Raw genomic sequence first — 21,352 nt, 5'->3', positions numbered from 1 at the left:
ATTATGGTTTTTAGATGAGTTGTCACTTGGCAATGCCGTTATTTTTAATGCTGTTACTGCCAACACTGCTCATAATTAAAGCCTAGGTCACAACTGGTAGTACAGACTCCTACGACCGGTCTACGTGCACCCCACACATGTAATTAGTGCGGCCAATGCATGTTTAGATATTTCTTACATGCTATATGCGTGTTGAGTAAGTCAGTCGTGCGTTGCTCGTACGGCAACAGTGCATCAATTGCACAAATACGTCGGTATGTAAAGTTGCAAGTGTGCCTAAGGGCTTTATTTTATATGATGTATTGTATCTGTATTTGTATTTATCAATGTATATTTGGTTTTTTGCTCTGTTTGCTATGTCTGTAATAGATAGGTAAATATATATTTATATTTGATTCCTGTTGCAATGCATATTGTTATTTATGTATTTATGTTATTTATACCAGATATGACGTCTATGCCTTTGGTGCGTCTGCACATGCGCTGCACGAGGTCAGGGTTGTTGAATAAAGACAGTCTACATGCTGGCGAAGTCTTTTAATAAGTGTAATTATGGAAAAGAACCCCCAATATATATTACACATATTATGTAGGGTTATTGGCCATTTATGTTCATAAATTGGAATCATGTTTCCGATGGGGATCTCATGTGGTTGGCACGCACAACGTACAGCTCATGCGTAGTTCTTGCAACCCTACAAAGCCCACATGGAACGCAAGGTCAATACTTAAATTTGATGGACTTTGGTCTTACAATTTACGAGCGTTGGCTGTTCAAATGAAGCGCAGTCGTACGTCCGACCAGCCTCAGATTTTGTGTGTAGTATTCACGTTTGACTTACAGGCTGTACGTTAGGTGCACAGTTCTCTTACTCCGTCATGGTCACCACAACTATGTTCTCCACAAGCAAAAAACAAAAAACAAAAACAGCGATTTGGGGAGCGTCACAAATGGCAAGGCCAAAAAATCGTACGTCCGGTGGTGCCCCAGGCTTAAGGAAAAAGCCAAAATCAGCCTTGACCTGTTGCACTGACAATAAAACGTAGTAATGAAGTACTACCATCTGTGTTGTTAACTGCTGTACTGAAGGCAGAAGTACTTGGTCTCAGAATAAGAACCAACATGGTGCTACTATTCCATGTTCACAATCTAAATTAACAGTGGCACTGGAGCAAAATAATTGATGTGGAATCACCACCCCCAGAACCTTCTCTTGCTCTTCATTATGGTGTTCCATTTCAGAAGGTAGTCTGTTCACGTTTCCTTCAATATTTACCAAGTGAACCAAAAAATAGAGCTGACCTGCTGAATTGTAGTGGTATAGTGGTGGTGGTGGTGGAGGTTTGTATACCCTGACCATTACTTTCCAGGAAACAATATCTGTGGGCAACAGGTCGAGTACATCTAAGTCTTTGCTTCTCCGTCCCCTACCTTCTTCCGATATCTCGTTCTAATGTACTTGTCTTTTTGGGTCTTCAAGGTCGAGGAGGAGACCACGCCTACTGGCCACCTGATAGCAACCTGATTGACAGAAGCAACATAAACGGTAAAACGACTGTATTGTTTTTTATTCTTTGACTGAAGATGGATAGTTGAAAAAAATATTTGGTTTAATTGGACCTACGGTAGTAGTAGCAATGAAACAAGCAATATCTCTATTTGTGTATTTTATTGTTATTCCAACTGACAAAATGTGCTGCAAAGCCATGAACTCATCAACGTAATAACAGCATCTTGATATGATATATTGTAAATAGTTTGACGTACGCTGTAGTAAACGAGCGTCTGTTATTCCTGATGATTTTTTATGTTAAGCTGAAGGAGTCCTATCGGGCCTTTTTGGCCCATGGGACTCCGGAGGCAGTTGACGGGTACCGGCAGGCCAAGCGGTCTGCGGCTCTGGCGGTCGCTGAGGCAAAAACTCAGACATGGGAGGACTTTGGAGAAGCTATGGAGAACGACTTCCGGACGGCTTCGAAGACATTCTGGACTACCATCCGCCGTCTCAGGAGGGGGAAGCAGTGCGTTGTCAACACCGTGTATGGTGGCGATGGTGCGCTGCTAAACTCGACTCAAGATGTTGTGGACCGGTGGAAGGAATACTTTGAAGACCTCCTCAATCCCATTTGCTCATTAATTTTAGCTAATTTAACATTAACAGTTGATCATTTTTATGGTAGGTGTATGGTAACCGAGACAAAAACATCAAATAAAGGTTATAAATTCATTGTATTTGCTTTAGTGAAATAAGTATTTGATCCCCTACCAACCATTGAGCATTCCGATCCTTACAGGCCGTTTTTATATTAATGCTGTCCCTTTTCCTTTAAGAAAGTACTCCTAACCGCAAATCATTGTGTGGATAAAATCCGATCACACAAAAACTCCCTTCCATTTTTCACCACCGTGGGCAAGACCAAAGAGCTGTAAAGGACCTCAGGGACAAGACTGTAGACCTGCGCAAAACTGGACTAGAATGTACTACAAGAGCATGAAGAAGAAGAGAAAGGGAGCACTATTGGTGCAATCATTGATAAATGGAAGAAATACAAGATAACAGTCAATCACCCTGCAAGATTTCACCTGGTGGGGTAAGGATGATTGTGAGAAAGGTGAAGGAGTTGCCCACAGTGACAAAGTTCATGATATCAAGGGAGTTGGGAGAACAACCAGCAAGAAAAGAATTAGAAAGACACTTTGATGTAATGGATTGAGATCCTGCAGTGCCCACAAGGTCCCCCAGCTCAAGAAGACACATGTACAGACCCGTCTGAACGGTTGACATGGAAACACCTGAATGACTCACACAAGGCTTTGGAGAATGTGGTGTGGTCCCATGACACTAAAATGGAGCTCTTTGGCATCAGGTAGACTCAGAAATGGTGAATATGAGTCTAACAACAGCATCCCTACTGTCAAACATTCTCCTTTGGGTATGTTTCTGTTACCAAAATCCCTCCTGACATGTGTGCAACCCTGGTGAGCGACTATAAAAAAAAAAATCTAACCTTAGTTTTTACCAACAAGATTTTGTACACTACTAGGTCATGCTTTACTTGGTCATCAAATACTTACTTGGGATTGTTTCTTTTACATTCAGTCTCTCTCTGTTAAAATAAACTTACCATTAAAAATCAGAAGTAAGGGGGTACTTACTTGTACTTACAAAATCAACAGAGCCTATAAATGCTTACTATTTCCACTGGAGATCAGTAGATAAATATTTTTGTGCTTGAAGACAACCTGTTTTGTGGAGGGCAGAAGTCAAGGTTTCTATCTGGTAGTGATTTAGAGTATCACTGTAGGCCATTGGAGTCTGTGGACGAATATTTTGTCCGCATTTCTGTTGCTGCTGCCAGAGATGATCATAAATCCATCCTCTCTGACCTAAGCCCTGCTCTGGCTGGATGGCAGGTCACTGAGGGCAAAGGCTCATTCACTGGGTTGACCAATTTTCATCTTTAACATTTCTTCTTCACGATGCTGAGCTTTCTCTCACTACCCAAGAAACTCCCGGCAGAGAAAATTTTGCTGCGTTCTAATCTGAGCTTGTTGGAGAGCTTCTAAGCAGCACAGCCTCTCTACTGCAGGACATCATGACCCATAATGTCTTCATTTTTTTCTAATATTAATCACAGGATGTGAAAGAGAAGAGGGAGCTTAGGCAAAAGGCAAAGCTCTCAATTCACCGGTCGATCTACGGTTCCACCCTCACATATGGTCATGAGCTTTGGGTAGTAATTGATAAGCAGTAATTGATAAGCAGTACAAAATAAATGGATGTGTTCAATTTGGTAAATGCATCTCATATAGCCAAGATGAAAACACCTACTCTAAATTTGTGGAAAGTGTTTAGCTGCTGAGTAGTAAATTGTCGACATTTGCTGCTAAACAGTTGAAGAAATATCCTGGGACCAATTGGTTCTGCCAGTCCTTTTGTAACTAAACTCCCTTTGCACTGAATGTTTCAGCCAGTAATCATTTGCTTAGTGAGTTTACTGGGTTTAAATGTGTCTGACGCAAGAGTGTTCACGGGGGGCTTGGAGCCGAGATGCAGAGACAGAGACAGTGAGTACAAAAATAGTCTTAAGTGAGAGCTTGAAGGTCCACATGCACAGTGCAAAACAAAATAAAGAAGGTACACATGGAAGAACAATTAACAAAAAGCAATAGTGTATTGCACAAACCACTAAGGATAAAACAGAAAACACACACCTAGGCTAAAAACAACGAGGCAGGTGCAGGAAGACATGATAGACGAAACTTAAGAGTCTTAACCATGTAGTGGAAGATCAGAACAAGAAGCAAGTAACTATGAAGCTATAAAACGTAGCAAAACAGGCCGGGACGCGGATGAGGGAAAAGGGCAAATCAGTCAGTGTTGGGTGCAGGGTACCAATCCAGCATCTTCCTGCTGGAGCTGCATGCTTAAGAATCACCATCAATTCAACGCGGCTGTGCCTCGTTGTTCCGCCCATCACCTGGATGTACTGCCATCTGGGCAGAAATCACAAAAAACAGTGAATGGGAGGCAACAATCCAAAATACATGGATTGGATGAGGGTTCTCAATCCAGTTGACTGCTACAGCACATATATCTGTGCACCTTGATAAACAAAAAGACCCACTGAACAATCGTCTCAATCGTCCAGTTTGTGGAGTCAGGAGATAGAAGGCTCCAAAACAGTCCTGACTCTCTCAGCCCCTGTCTGCTCCGAAGTTTCACCCGCTCTTCTTGCCCGCTCAGCTTCTAAACCTGTTGCTCATCCTCCGTATATTCAGGCTAAAAAAGGTTCTGGATTGTCATTTGTCCAAAAGTAGTCAATGCGGTGGCTGTCACATTAGTGGTGGCAAACGCAGAATGCACTCTCTAGGCTTTTGGTGCTGGCGGAAGTAACATTTGTTGCTATGGGCTTTATGAAATCAAAGTGTGTGGGAAGGAAGTTCCAGTAATGCTGAAAATGACCAAATTCGGCAAAATACATGAAGTATTACATGTTATCATGAATCTGCCTGTTACTGCATGAAACGATCGTTCTTATGAAACGACATAGACAGGCTTTTTGGAATTTGCAATTGCCCCGTGGGCTATGAGTTCAAGACACCTGGTTTAAAGACTACAAAATGTTCCTCAAAAGAGCGAATTACACTGAATTCCCTTTGCTTCAGTGGTAAGATGTGATGGATTGTGCTTTTCATTGGGAGAGACAACTGACTTCAGAAAGACAGAGGGCCCTGGTGAGGAGGTGAAAGAGGTAAAATGCCCCCTTCTCTGTGTCACAGTCATTTTCTCTTTCTCTTCCACTCAGTCCTTCATGTTTTTTCCTTCGTCATTTCAGCTTTCCATTCCATTTTCACACCATTTGACCTTGTTCATGCTTTCTCTTTCTGCTGATGCTCTGTAACGCACTTTCATTTAACTCCATTGGGTTTCATTGTTGTGTTCTACTTATTCTCTTTCTTTCTGTGCCAACTGAGAAGCAGATATGCATGCCATCAAATACAAATAACTGCTCTTAAGAAGGCCATTTTGCTAGAAAAATAAATCCTCATAATAAATAATATGTGCGTGTGCATGTACAAGGTTATATATTGGTATGGGACACAGTTTGATATCAGCAAAATATCAGATATATCAGCCTGCACGTAATATCTAGGGTGAGAAGCCTTGTCATCCAGGAGTAAAGCCTGGATGCTCCTCTGCTGCTCCTCCGCATTAAGAGGGGTCAGATGAGGCGGCTTGGGTATCTGGTCAGGATGCCTCATGCACGCCTCCCTGGGGAGGTCTTCAGTGCACGCCCGACCAGTAAGAAATCTTGGGGAAGACCCAAGACATGTTTGAGAGACGATGCCATTTAGCTGGCCTTCGAGCACCTCGGAATTGGCCGGGAGGAGCTGGATGAAGCAGCTGGGAAGAGGAAAGTCTAGGCTTCTCTGCTTAGGCTGCTCTCCTCACGACCCGACCCCAAACAAGCAGAAGAATATGGATGGATGCTTCTAAAATCTGTGATATCAACACTCCGATACAAGCAGTCCATTTCAGACTCCCCTTCAGCACTTCTATCCAGTAGTGACTGGATAAGTGACCACAGCGTGTGCTAATGTGCTAGCAGCAGCGACGTCAAAGTCAGAAAAAGACACCACTGCCAGTGCAAAACCCGCCATGCACATGTCCCCTGGGGGGGAACTGGGGAAGTTCAACACAGCCAACCCCATCACACATCTGAAGCAGCACCGCAAAAAACGGAATGAGGATCCTCATAAGATCACCTAGATGAAAAAAAACAACTTTCGCCCCCCTCCTAAACAACGCGCCCCCGCCTGCTTGATGTAACTCTCATTTGGTAGGTTTTGTGGTCATGGGCTTTAGGATCCCTCTTGTTCCAGAGACTGCGGGAACACCGCTGAAATTTGCAAAGCAGGTCAAACCTACGGTAGTCCATAAACAACGCTGGCACCAAGGGGTCCCAATAAAACAATCCGGATGCCACCCTCCATTTATCTGGGCTGGGGACCAGCACTAGACATTTCAAGTGGCTGGGTGTTGGGGACCTGGCCAGGAATTGAACCTGCTGAATGTACCACTCCACCACCAGGGCATAACCGAAACATTTGTGTTAATCATGCACAGTGATCCTATTTTGTTTCTATTCCAGAGTCTCCCATCGGTCAAATGCATCCGCCACATGGCAGCGCAACGCCTCAAAAGAACAGCAACCTTTTGGTCATCATCGTGGTTTCCGTGGGAGCCATCACCGTGGTGGTGGTGGTCATCGTGGCCCTCATCTGTACCCGACGCTCCTCCGCCCAGCAGCGCAAGTAAGACGCCTTAAAATTGGTCTCTCTGACATCAGCGTGCAACACAGCAGATGGTTAATGATTCGCCCTGATTGCTTTCTAGAGTTATTTATTTTCTACCGAATATGGCCTCCAATGAATGTATGACAAACTAAATTCCATTTAAAACCGAAACAGAGCTGCGCTGTAAGGATTTATTCACATATTACTTTTTAACAGTAATTTGCTCTTCCTGTTTATGTAAAATCTACACCAGCATTCATCCATAATTTATCTGTTCGTCTTCTACTTCTCATTTATCACGTAGCTGCCATTGTTTTCTTTTTTTTTTACTGTTAGCCCGAATATTACGTCATTTTTTCCACAAATCATTAAATCAAACTGAACGCGTGTTTGTGATGTTTTGTCAGTTATTCTTTTGATTGGAATGTTTTAGTGAGTATCAGAGAGACTGAAATAACTCCATGGCCTCTGCCATGTGTCACACACAATTTGTGTTCCTCTCAGCAACGATGATCTTGGCCAATTTTAGTTATGACAGACAGACATACAGCAGAGGTGTCCAAACTGCGCCCTTGGGGCCGTTTGCGGCCCGTGCTTTTTTTTTTTTTATTGGCACATTCTAAAAATCTATTTTAACAAGAAAATTAAAAAAAAAAAACAGCAGCAAAAATTTAAATCAGCAGTAATTTTTGGAGAATTAAATCAAAATATTATGAGAAAAAAAGTTGTAATCCAACGATAATTTTATGAGAAAACATAATGTTATGAGGAAAAAAATATTTTTAGTAGCATAAAGTTGGAATAGTAACGAAAGATGTTTTGTTTTTTTAAGTTGTAATATTATTAAAAACACACAAAACAACAAAGTTTGAATTTTTTTTGAATTCGGTTGGGGAAAAAAGTTACAATTTTACGAGAATAACGTCAAAATATGATGGCAGTAAAGTCATAATTACGGGAAGAAAATTTTCAAGAAAGTTGAAATATTTGGAAAATATATATTTAAAAAAAAACAGCAGAAATGAAAAAAACAGCTGAAATTTTAGAAGAAAAAAATATAAAGAGAAAAAAGTCCTATTTGAATGGAAGAAAGTTTATATTATATTCAGGGCAGTTTTCAAGTGTTCCCTCATTTATCGCGAGGGATAGGTTCCCAAAATAGCCTGCAATAAGTGAAATCTGCAAAGTAGCCAAATATGTATATATATTTTCCATGTTTATATATTATATTATATTAAATATATATATATATATATATATATATATATATATATATATATATATATATATATATATATATATATATATATATATATATATATATATATATTTAAACAAAAGAGAAAAGTGAGAAAATGTTCATGCCTTTTTTAGATATTTTACATATAATATATTTTACATATAATATATAATAATTATAAACATATATATATATATATATATATATATATATATATATATGTTTATAATTATTATATATTATATGTTTTAAGGCTGTAGAACCCTTCACCATACACTTTATACACTCTTCTAAAAAAGGCATGAACATTTTCTCACTTTTCTCTCTTGTTTAAACACTCTCAAAGTTCAAATCTCATTTAAATTTTACTGATCAACCTACTAGGTTGGACACAAGAAATTATTAAGTGACTCACACATATTTCACCCTATGACCGTGCCTCTTTGTCCTGGCGACGTTTTTGTATCCTTGTTCGAACATGTTCTTCTTGTCTTCGTATTTTCCTCACACGGTTAGCTTCTTCTGTTTCTCCTATTGTTTATAGTATTGGCGGTCAGCAAGCACCTTACACGGTTAGCTCGTTTACTAGCCATGACCACAACAAGAGACCGCACGAAGGAGATTGATTGACAATGGTCTACAGCCAATCAGGACGCAGAAGACAATGGGCGGTGCAGACAGAAAAGAGAGAATTGAGAGAGAGACCGCTGCCTGTGCTAAGGCACAGAACTACAACACTCAACTTCCCACAATGCAATTCTTCTTAAAGGGCCAGGCTCGGCCTGCAACAGCGTTATATACACTGTAGAAAAAAAAAAAAAAATCTTACTTTAAAAAAATCCACAAAACGGTGTGTCCAAACATCACAACAACGTTTTTATTATGCATGTATGTGTGGTCTAAATAAACAGAAATGCAAAGAAAAACAATAAGTGGATATTCTTATCACTTACTTTCTAACTCTTAATGCGGAACTACAATTTGCTGCATTTAAGTATGCTCGTAAATCCCAGGAAACTCACTCAAAACATAAGGAACAAAACAGGTTAGGCAAATAGTTAGATGGGAATAAAGTCAAAATATTATCGGAATAAAGTCATAATATAAAAAAAAAAAGAAAATTATTTAAGAAGAAAGTTGAAATATTTGGCAAATAAAAAAACAACAGCAAAATGGGAAAAGAGCTAAGTTCATACTAATAATATGCTTTTTCACCTATATCACAAATATACATCACAAATACACAATATCACAAATGTGGGTACCCGCAGTGGGCTTTTAACAAATGTCAAAAGAAGAGAGTAGGGAAAGAAACCCAAAAGCCCACAGAAGCAAAAAGGAGAGGAGTGGTAGTCCCTTATGTAGCGGGGGTCTCCGAAAAACTCCAGAGGATCTTATGGCAACACAAAATTCCTACCTATTTTAAACCAGTAAATACCCTGAGACAAAAATTAGTGCATCCTAAAGACAAGGCTCCAAACCAAAAACAGAGCAATGTGGTCTATTCCATCCACTGTAAAGATGAGGAATGCAAAGAGCACTACATTGGGGAAACTAAGCAAATGCTCCAAAAAAGGCTTTATCAACATCGCAGGGACAATTCGAGTGGTCCTCAATCAGCAGTACATCTACACCTTAAAGCTACCAATCACTCTTTTGAGGACAGCGAGGTAAAGGTTTTGGCCAAAGAAAACAGATGGTTTGAAAGAGGAGTAAAGGAAGCTATTTTTGTCAAACAACAGAACCCATCATTGAATCGGAATGGTGGTTTGAGGTTTAATTTGGACCCTGTGTTCAGCAGGTTACTGAGACCAAAACCCACAGCTCTTAGTCTTGCAAATGAGGTGAAGCCAGGGCCGAGCCAGAACAATAGATGCTAACGAGCCAGTATCAGAGTCGTTCATACCCAACTCAGGGAGCGACACTTCCCTTTTATCGGAGGCGCTAATGGGAGGAGAGGATTATACCACAACTCCTCCCAGTCTTAGTGTAAGGAACCAATAGGAGGAGGGCGTTGGCACACCAATTCCGCCCACTCTTACTGTATTTAAGGCCTAGGCTACCAGCACTTATTAGTTCGCTGACGAAGCTCTTTGGATGAGGAGCAAAACGTCCGTCACCTTCTTCACAGAAGTACAGATGACGTCTCAAGAAGCCTTTCCCTCTATATCACAAAGCTAAGATGCATTGTTTTTCTTGAAATATATATAACTTCCTAGTATATTTACAAAATATCAAAGTGGCCCATGTATCCTTTTGTTTTTCAGTATGTGGCCCTCAGTGGAAAAGGTTTGGACGCCCCTGACATACAGTATCAGACAGGCTACACTCCTTCTCACATGTATGAACGAGTATGAACTTTGCTCTTTGCTTTTTTTAAAGCCGTTTTTATGCTTGAAAATGCTTCATTTAGGCAAAAAAATACATAAAACCTGCTTAAAATTGATATATTTTTGAATAATAACACACAAATACATAATTGCATAATATACATGCAAATATACAAATAAAAAAATAGGAAAAAAAAGCTGATGGGAGCTAGCTAAATATCAAATTAAATTCACAAAAACTGGTCTTTTTCATGCCAAATTTTAGCTTGTCTTGTAGCACTCAAATCACAGCAGACGTAATTTAAGGATACATTTCAATAGCACATTGTTATTTTATTAAACTAAGTAGTCTTATCTTATTTACATGACAGCATATCATTTCTGTCAACATGGTCACAGTTACAATTTTACGTGTGTGGAGGAGCAATCGCAGTGTGATTTAATTAATTAAATCACACTTTATTGTGGACTAATTTGAAGTTTTCGCTTGCTATTACGAAAGTTTGTGAAACGTAACTGTGGATGTGAGCGCATGTTTGTTCTGTGTATCGATTAGCATCCATACAACCCCCCCAACAGACACACACATGTCGTGAACGTGGGCACACCAAATTTAATTGCTTTGCAGTCTTATTGCTATATTCTTCCCCATGGATATTTCTTCAACGACTTTTTGCAGGAAGAGAGCGAGCCACAGTGCGAGTAAAAGGAAGGGCAGTCAGAAGGATCTGCGACCGCCGGATCTCTGGATCCATCATGAAGAGATGGAGATGAAGAACATTGAGAAGGCTCCCAGTGTGGCCCCGTCTGGACACGATTCACCGATCCATTCTTGCCAGGACCTCCCCCAGGTCGCTCACAGCCAATCAGAGAGCCAGATGGGCAGCAAGAGTAGCCACTCAGGTGCAGGATTTATCCCTGTTACTGAATATATTCAGTTAATTATTAAAATGCTTTCCGGAAACTGTGAAAAGATTGCACTGAAATTGAAAGTGTCATTCAGATGTGATGATTTATTCAAGCCTCAGTAAGTCATTTTTAATCAGTCCAGGAACAAAGCATGCACGAAACGTGCTAAACTATTATTTTCTATTATTAAGTCAGCTGAATAGGTGGCCGCTATGTTAACGTAACACATTAACACTGTGTATCGATTAGCTTCCATACACCCCCCCCCCCCCCCCCCTTTATGCTACACAATAGCACAAAGAACATACCTGAATCGGTTAGATTAACATAAGAAGCATAAGAACATAAGCATAACATAAGAAGCCAGTGAGTCCAACAAGCTAAGCAAGTTCACCAAGCTCTCAATCTCATTCCACATCACTGAATTCAAGCCGAGAGCGCCCTCTTGCGGTTGTTGACTGTAATGTTCACTCCTTGCTTCATATACAGTATTTACAGTACTTGCTACATATACGGTCCCCAGACCAGCTGAACTATGAAAAAAGTGCAACTTATAGTCTAGAAAATAAGGTAAAACTTGAGTAAATTCCAGTAAAGTGTTTGTATTTTTTCAGGAGCAGACGGTGATGAGGCGTCCAGCGCTATTTCTACTCTGGAACGCTCCTTGGCTGCCAGGAGGGGAACACGGGGCAAAATGATGATTCCTATGGATTCACAACCAAGCAACACACGTATGTACTGCAATTCCGCTAATTGAATGAATGCATTTGATACTTAAGATGTATCGTGGTGAGGATTTCATACTGGTCAGACCCCGGATGTGGAGAACAGACAAAATGTTGTCTTTATTAGATTGCTCAGATAGAAAATACAAATCAAAGCACGAAAATGGTGATTCCAAAACGACCATGGAAAAATAGCAAAACTAGAACAAAAATAACAGCTGAGTCAAAGCAAAAACGCTAGCAGGAAAAGAAAGTACCAAAAAAAAGCATGCATGCAAAGATGGATGGATGGATGGATGGATAGATAGATAGATAATACTGTAAATGGCAGAGGCGGACTAGAAAGGCAAGACAAGTTTACACAATTCGCACACAAGGTGCGAAAAGTGCTTTTGAAACATAAAAATATTGTAAAATCATTCCATAAAATTCCATAAATCATTCTATAAAACCAAAAAATGAAGAGTGGAGTTGAATGGAAGTGTTTTCAGCTTGGATTTGAACATCGCCAATGTTGAGGATTGTTGCACATCTTTTGATTTTGGCAGAATAAAACTGAAACGCAGCCTCACCGTGTTTAGCCCTGACTCTGGGCACCCGCAGGAGACCCCTCCCTGAGCTTCTCAGAGCCTGAGATGGTTTATGTGGCTCTAACATGTCAGAGATGTACTTTGGCGCAAGACCATGAAAGGACTTGTACACAAGCAGAGCTGTTTTAAAGTCCAGTGAAGGGAAGTAGCTCCCACAGTACTACAATACTTGGATTGTTTTGTCTCAATATGACCAGAGTACGACTTCCTGAAAGACAGCATTCTGTGTGAGCTCTGTCTAAGCGTAGTGTCACTCTGCTGCAACCTCTCATGGTAATAATGTGGAAGTACTGTAAGCAATTACGACACATACTCTGAGTCACTGCCTGCAGGTCAGCATCATCAGTAATTTGTTGTGACTTGGTGCCTGTCAAGGTAGCATTGATGAGTGTTAAAGCAAGTCTCATCATGATGTCTAGGGCTCAGGAAATGGCGTCTGTGTACACTGTGAGCTGGCCACTGCCAAGTGTGTATGAAAGAGGCTGAAGTAACACAGAACCTATGGAAGTATGTAACCCAGTACAGTAGAACCTGGGTTAGCATCATTAATCCATTCCAGAAGGTCAGACTCAAACGGAAATGTACCCTAACCTAATCAATTTTTCCCATAACAACTCATATAAACTGAATTACAAGGGCGACAGAGCTGGGGGACAATGACTTACAGTTCCGCTTTCCAGTTGAGAGCATGCCAACAGGCGCATTTTCTATTAAAGATACGTTACGAACAAAGTTGGACGCGCACAGTGTATTAATAACGCGACAAAACATGCACCATATTGTGCACTAACCAGGAAAAAACACAAACCGAGGCAACATTTTTGCGTACATTTTACATACCGAAAAACACGCTAACTGAGGTTCCATTGTCGTACAACTCTTTGGCAACTGATGCAGCACCTTGTTTAATTGAACCTCCAAACTCAACCACAGTCTATTACGTAACACTTCCATTTTGTTCTAATTTCAGTGAGAATTTTCCTAAATTATTCCAGTGTCAATTCAACATCATAAAACTTGAATTATTGTACAGGCAATGTTTTATATAACAGTTAAACAGCCGTTCACTCTCATGCAAGTAGAATGTAAAGCGTCATAAAATAAGGTAAAATCGGAAAAAAAAGAAATAAAATAATGAATAATGAATTACACATAGGTGAAGCAAACATAGAATCCGGAAGGCTTGCTAAAGTCAGCTGGCGTCATAGAGGACAGTTTTTAACATTGTCATCTGTCAGGTGTATAAATCACGATGTATTCGATGTAACGGTGTGCCATCATCACGTTTCAGTACGTACCTTGGTTTTGACTTCACGATTCATTTTGGCTGCAGTCAGTGGCGGACTTAGCAATTTTGGCGCCTAAGGCGAACACAGCCAGGGGCCCGCTTCACATGTTCTTTTAACACAAAAAAGCAGGAAAGGCAGCCTGAAAGGCTCCTATCAGTATACAACATTGCACTAAACTAATATGGGGTGAACAGAATGAGAGAATAAAGTTTGAGATATCAAACCAATGTATGTCAAAATGACAGATATTTATTTTTGAACAAAAACAACCCAGACATTATCACAACACGTGTGTGAGTGTGTGTGCGTGTGTGTGAGTGTGTGTGCGTGTGTGTGTGTGTGTGTGCGTGTGTGTGTGTGTTTAAGAGAGAAAGTGGAAGAGACTGTGCATGTATTGAGGGTGAAGTTGAAGAATTACAATGTAACAAAAGCAATTACTAAACAATATAAAGTATGCCAACAGTCATAACTATAACTAGTGTCAGGAGGAAGACATAAACACTTTGCAAACTATTGCTTTCTCCCCATTTCCATGCCTTCCGTGGGAGAGAGGTCAAATGGCGGTTTCTCATATTTTACAAATACATAACGTGGATGCTCATTATCTTGTTGAAGTCCATCCATATTGTTGTCCATGTTTTTCATTGCATAAATGTCAAAGAAAGAAAGTCCTACTTGCTGTTGTTGCTGTAACTTCTCACCGGACTTCGCACACAGGTGAGGTGTCGCAGCACCAAACTCAGCATTCCGGTAGCAGACTGGAACTCGGCTCACAGGCCGCTTTAGTTTTTTTCTACCGACACCGTAAAGAATGTTGAGACCTTAGACAATGAGGCATATTTTTTGGCGTCCTCTGGCCTCTTATCAAACCCGCTCTGGTGAATTGGCTTCATTTTAAGTAGCGTCACACTTAGCTTCTCACAAAGGCTCATTACAGCCGTCATCATGGAACAGTCCATTATAGTGTGGGGGAGAGGGGGATAGATAATATGAATTTGATAATAATATGAATATAGTTGGGGGTGCTGCTTGCAGTGGTGGCCCTGGTTGAGGGAGGGGGAAGCTGGTTGGGGCCCCCTACTGGTTGGGGGCCTAAGGCAATTGCCTACTTTGCCTCAATGGTAGGTCCGCCCCTGGGTGCAGTAAGAGGACAAAATGCAAAACAGGAAAGTGCTTAGCTTTTGTGTACATGAAACATAAAAACCTGCAAACTGCAAGCTGGCAATTCTCCAATGAATACAATTTTCTAATTAAAAAATAAGTACCTAAATATGAATGATATTTAATACTATACTGTACAAGGTTTCTTTCTAGTAAAGTGTAAAGATGCAGTAAGTAAGTGCAACAGTAAGAGTTTGAAGAGTGTGAATGACTGATTGAATGAAATGGAGAGACAAACAGCAAGCGACTTATTTAGAGCATCTCCCGCTTTCCAAAAACCAAAGTGTTTCCACACACTGGACCGCAATGGTGGCTTAATGATTTCAGCGCTTGCCGGCTTGTCCTCTGCCATCCGCCATGCTATGTTTTGTTGTCAGCTGGCGTGTGGCGATGACGTTACAGACAAGCAGACTGAATCGAGTAACGTTTAACACTTTATCATTAACCCATTGACTGCCAGTCATGTTCAGAGCAGAGAGCTCCATACTGCCAGAGTTTTTGAGCATTTTTGCTGAACTTTCAAGACCCACAGAATATTGAGTTTTAGGACGACATAGACACTGAAACTATCTAAAGAAACTTTAGACTTTCTTCTTTCATCAGGAAAAAAAAAGTTTGTTTCTAGCCTTTTTGGTTCTTTAGAAATTGGCGGTAGTTGACCAAAAACAGAGAAAACAAGCTTTTTCTGCAGAGAAGCAAATTCAAGCAGAGTGATGGTGGGGTCTGCTGGATGTGGGGATGAACCCCTGCTGCTGACCGATCCAGACGGCAGCCACTCGTCAGAAGAATCAGGGTCGGGTTCTGAGTCACCCGACTCTGAACTGCTTCCGGTGTCAGGCTTCGGTGTCGCACCACATGGCTCAGCAACGCTAACCACTAGCTTGTTGCTTCGGCTGCCATTGTCAACTGCATTTGTTTCTACGTCACCTGCATCACCCATGTCACCTCTATCTTTCGTGATCGTGTCACTGCCAAAGGCAGATCCACTGCCAGACGAGCTCTGTGACAGTGTTAGCTGCCTGTATTTTTTTGTCTCCGCTCGATTTCTGCACGTGTTTCACCATTTTCCTCTCTCAACCCACAATCCGTCTTCTTCATAGACAATCTGTCGCTGCCGGTTGGAGGAAAAGAGAACTGTTGCCCCTTACTTGGACAGAAATACATTCACACAAGTCAGAAATTCACACACAACACGAATAAGACTTTGGTCTGTCGTTCTCGCGAAAAAAAAGCAAAAGACATCAATCTTTGGCAGTCAACGTTACTTTTTGAAAAGACATCAATAGACGTCTTTGGCATTGAAAGAGTTAAACGTGCTAAAAAAACACACACATCCATTTAAAGCCTGCCATACTTAAGTCCAATACTTTATTTCTAGTATCAATGCAATGATTGATTACCTTTTAAACGATGTTAGATCGACGTCGTCTGGAACTTGCCGAACACAGATTGATGTAGTTGGATCACAGGAATATAAATCAGTAATCGATGTAGTAGATGAATCGTTACACCGCCTGTAAGCATGCAACATTTCAGACTGACCATAGTGTTTTCAACATTCCAGGTAGGTAACAAAGTTACAACATTTTATAGTTAACAAGTTACAAAGCAAAAAAGTTACCACACTCACCTCTTTTGGTCTGGCTGGTCAAGTTTTGTGTCCTTCTTGTAAAATCCAAAGACACTCCAAACTTTCTTTTTTTTTTAATTGACGTGTTGAAAATCTTTCACGGTGACTAGCTAGGCGGAGATTAGCTAGCAGGCGGACTAGCTAGCTTACATCCATTCTCATCTCTGCCATGGCAAGCTATGGAGCATGCGCGACAGTCCTTTTGCCGGCAACCCAGGCTGTCGCGTTGTTTAAAAGACACTCTGTCAACCAATTGCTTCTCTTGCGATACCCAGTGAATGTCTCCATCATCGATTAATCTGAAGATTTATGGCTTATTCTTATTGACACAGGACCCTGCTATTGGCGCAGCCGAAATGTTGGCTCGTCAAATCGGATATCCGGTCGCATTGGCTAATTAATAGTTACAGCTTGTAGCGCTGTTCCCCTTTATTTATATCTATATCCTTTATTTCAGCTTTGTTTCAGCGACAGGGAAAGAGAGGGGCAAAGGCGGGTGATGTTTTTGAGGTGGCGAAAATCTGTTTTAGCGACTGCTTGAATGTGTTGCGAGAATAAAAGTTTACTGTCAAAGATGACTGCAAGGTTCCGGCAATGGCAGGAGGTGAGAGGGTGGAGTTATCAGAGGACAGTCGGAAGTCTTTGATTGTTGAGGTGAGGGAGTTATGAAGGATGACGGATTTGGTACAGTTAAGTTTAAGGAAATGTGTTTGCATCTCGAAGCTAAAATCAGACAGTTTGAGAAGGAAGAGTGGGTTGAGGGTTGGTGGATTTTGTGGATATGTAAAGTTGGATGTCATCTGCGTAACAGTGGAAATAAAGACTGTGTGCCAATGGATAAATCTGATCAAGGAGGAGGAGGAAGACGATGAAGAGGTGAGGACCAAGCACTGAACCTTGAGGGACCCCTTGGGACAGGGTAGCAGTAGAGGAGCGGTTATAAAAAAGATGAACTTTTTGCGTATGTCAGCCTGGTGAGGCTGCTGTCCGTGATGTGGCAAAAATATTTTAGGCAGGAAAGCAGAATGGAATGGTTGATTGTGTCAAATGGGATGGGGTCTAAAAGTGCAGTGTTTCATGGAAGCGATGATTTTAGACAAATCTGTTTGGGAGATGGGTGCAAATTTGGAGAGAGGAGAGCTGATAAGGGGAGCAGAGGGGACGGACGAGACATGGGGAGAGGGCAGTGCGGATAGTGAGTTGTAGATGGAGTAAATTTTTAATTGGAAGAACGAGAGCACGGAATTGCATTTGTCGACGGTGAATGTGGTTGAGGTGTTGTCGCTGCAGCTGAGGATGTTTTTAATGGTGGAAAAGAGAGTCTTTATGAGTCTGATTGTTGGAGCCAGTGTGACTGAGGTTTGAGTAATCGGTGGAGCTGCCATGGATAAGGGTTCGTTTGTGGAGTTGAAGATGGTCTGTGTATGCTTGAAGAGAAGCTGTGAGTTTTTTTAGAAAATCTTTCAAGCCAGAGTTTTTGTGCTTTCAGATGGCGAAGGTCAGATTGTGCAGATTACAGTAATTAAGGGGGCTGGAGGAGAGTAGTTTTAAAGTGATGCGTTCAAATAATTTCAACAGAGGGAGTGGAAATGGAGTTGATTTTAAAAGGTCTTGAAAATGGTAGCAACGCCTATTATGCAAAACTATTATGCTGGACAACAGGGATTAAGCAAGTGAAACATCTCACTAAACTTTCAGGCACAATTAACTTGACAGCATCAAAGCAACTGCAGATGGCAACTTACAAATGACAGCAACATATTTGAGAAGAATCCGAAATCTGAGATTTCTAAGCAAATTGCTTGACAACACCCTCAGATAAACAAAGATCTCACGACATGCACTAACATCCGTCAAATACGCTACTTACCCTTGCACATTTTCTTTCATGGACTTAAAACCACATGTAAAGAAATGATGTGTCTTCATGCTTTTGTAGTTCTTAAATTTCTTGCGAGTGTAGAAGGAAGTGTGGCCCACGAGATAGTATGAAATGTTGACTACAGTGATGTTGTGAAAAGTATTTCCTCTTGCAAACTGCAGTTAAAAAAATATTGCCCATCATCTTTAATCCCTTTGTGAGACAAGAACACATCTTTTCCTTTTCTGTGTGTTCTCGATAGCCGCCTTGTGCTGGCAGTTTTTCACAACAATGCAAGTAAAGAAAGATTCACCTATTCTGCCAGTAAAGCCCTTAAGAAAGTATTTTTTAAAAACAGCAACATTTTATATACCAGCTGTAACCATGTAGTAGGCACATTTATGATAACATATAATACTTACTGTATTTTGGTCATTTTAATCATTACCAGAAACGCTTTCCTGGGCACACTGATTTACTTCCATACAACAGCAGCATAGAGAGTGCATTCTGTGTTTGCTGCTGCTAATCATGGCAGACTTTGTGAGAGCCGCCACCAACAATAACTTGAGGACAAATGAGGATCAGAACCTTATATTTTTGAAGCGGAATAAACGGCGGAGCAGACGGGACCGTGCTGACAGAAATCCAGTGTTTCTACTACACTGAGTGGCACCCAGTGGCACCGTCGATGGAAAGGCTTCATGTACCTGCAACGAGGACACTGCTCCAAGAGACTGCATCACAATGAAGAATTGTTAAAGCTAACAAATCCTGAAGTGTTAGAAACTTTTTTCCACCTACCAGCCAGACTACTATATGGACAAGTGTCCATCGCCTAAGTTGCCATGCTATTGATTCTGATACATGGAGCACGTAGTGCTTGATATCACAGCTACACGGTCCATCTAAGTGCTCTGAGCAAGGTGCTGTGTTACTACGTCAGAAAAGTAGTTCCTCTGTGTTAACTGCTACAATGACTATGTCACTATAGCATGTTTAATATGCAGGTCACGGTATGTAAATGGGGTTAGCTGTTTTTGGATGTTTTTTTTTGAGGGCTTTATAGGCGAAATACTGTAGGTGAGTCCCAATTACCTGCATTGTTAGTGGAAAAACTGCCAGCATGAGTTGGCTATCTAGAACTCACAGAAAAGGGAAAGACGTATTCTGGTCTCACATTGGAGATGATTGGTAAAATAAAAAAAAAAAAACACTTAACATCCAAGGTGTACGATACCGTACCGCAAAATCAGATGAGGAATCCGTGTACCGTTACACGCCTAGTATTGACACAATTTACCTGCTGGGATTCCTTCTCTCAGGCTGGTTTGAAAGTCGGATGCATGAAGTTTCCATCTCCATAGAGCCAATGATCAAACTCTCTTTGTGTGCGTCACCTTACATTCAGCTGAAAGTTCCCACTGGTAATGATGCTTTTCCCTCTCCTGGTGTATTTCTAAGGATTCCTGCCCTCTTTTATCTTGTTTTCATTTCCACACTCGTGTTGAGGTTGTTGTTTACTGCAGTTAGAAGACAACCATCCAGCAATCAGCAATTTTACATCAGTAATTAGGTCACAGCCCCATGTGGTTATTTGTGGAGAGCATGAGTCAGTGGGTGCTTGCAATGTGACATGCCATCCTGTGTATTCGTAAACTGGAAGTGTGTCTGTGATATGTGCTCATGGTGAGACATTTCTAGCCTTTTCTTAAGCCGCTGAGGTCCAACGTGGCATTTTGGGCTTTCACTAACTTTAGTGATGATCTTTAGAATTCGCCATAAAAACTGTTTATCTTGCTTTGCTTGTTTTTCTTGAATTCAGCAGCGTTGCTCACCTACTTTATCAAAATGCTGGCACCAGCAACCTTCTTTGGCTCCATTCTGGGTTATTTTTCTGCCGTGATCAAAAGAAAAGCAGAGGCTTGAGATGAGAAACGCTACTGAATTCGAGAAACAACTGATGGCAAAACACAAAACTGGTTTACGTGTTGATCTTTCTTCCACATCATGTCTTTGGCAACAATCACGTCTTCAATGAAGGTAAAAGTAACCTTAAATGTTAATGTATCCCTTTCATTCATCATTTATATGTATTTATATTAGGGGTGTAACATTGCATCCACTACGTCAATTCATCGATTTATATTGCTATGGTTCAACTACATTGATCTGTTTTCTACAAGTTTCCATTCCGGACGACATCGTTGAAAAGGTAATCAATGAATTGAATCGAGACTGGGAAATAAAGCATTGGATTTTTGCACGGCAGGCTTTATATGGATGTGGGGTTTTTTAGCACTTTTAATGAAAAAGATGTAAACGTGACTCGATTCAGTCTGCCTGTCTGTGACATCATCGTCTTCCGGGTATGTGGTGGTTGATTCGCTTTTCTTTTGGTCAGATTCACTTCATTCAGTATTCATATTAACTCATCTGTCCTTATTTGGAACTCCTTTTAAGTGACATTTATGGGGACAACATGGAAAGTAAGGACGTTTTGTTTTTGCCTGGTAGTTTATGACCGAGTGATGCTTAGTCAATATCCAGCACGGCGTGTCCAGGTCAAAACACACGTGTGCTTGCGTATTATTGCTAGTTGCTGCACCGTTCTTTCAAATGGCTGCTCTGATCAGGGGGATTATCGGCACAAAAAAGGCCCTGCTGCCATCGACCCGTACAGGTGAGAAAGTTTCAACACCCAATCAAAGATACCATACCACATTCATTTGCTGAGGTATTTGGGTGCAAAGTGCAGGTTTGGATTGCACTATTTAAAGTAAATAATAAATCATGGCAACCTCTATACCAACCT

At 40.9% G+C, this 21,352-nt stretch overlaps 1 protein-coding gene across 3 annotated transcripts in view; it reads left to right on the top strand.

Moving 5' to 3' along the window:
• Nucleotides 1–21,352, top strand: part of dcc (DCC netrin 1 receptor) — a 367,931-nt gene that overhangs the window by 293,490 nt on the left and 53,089 nt on the right. For all 3 annotated transcript variants that reach the window (XM_054756233.1, XM_054756232.1, XM_054756234.1), the window contains exons 22-25: nucleotides 1,482–1,547; nucleotides 6,658–6,820; nucleotides 11,052–11,275; nucleotides 11,896–12,012. In XM_054756233.1, the coding sequence (XP_054612208.1) occupies nucleotides 1,482–1,547; nucleotides 6,658–6,820; nucleotides 11,052–11,275; nucleotides 11,896–12,012 (570 nt within the window). The remainder of the gene's footprint in view (nucleotides 1–1,481; nucleotides 1,548–6,657; nucleotides 6,821–11,051; nucleotides 11,276–11,895; nucleotides 12,013–21,352) is intronic.

This window comes from Dunckerocampus dactyliophorus, chromosome 17 (genome assembly GCF_027744805.1).
Source record: "Dunckerocampus dactyliophorus isolate RoL2022-P2 chromosome 17, RoL_Ddac_1.1, whole genome shotgun sequence".
Classification (NCBI taxonomy): Eukaryota; Metazoa; Chordata; class Actinopteri; order Syngnathiformes; family Syngnathidae; genus Dunckerocampus; species Dunckerocampus dactyliophorus.
Note: the sequence above shows the minus strand (reverse complement) of the source record. Positions and strands in the feature narration are given on the sequence as shown.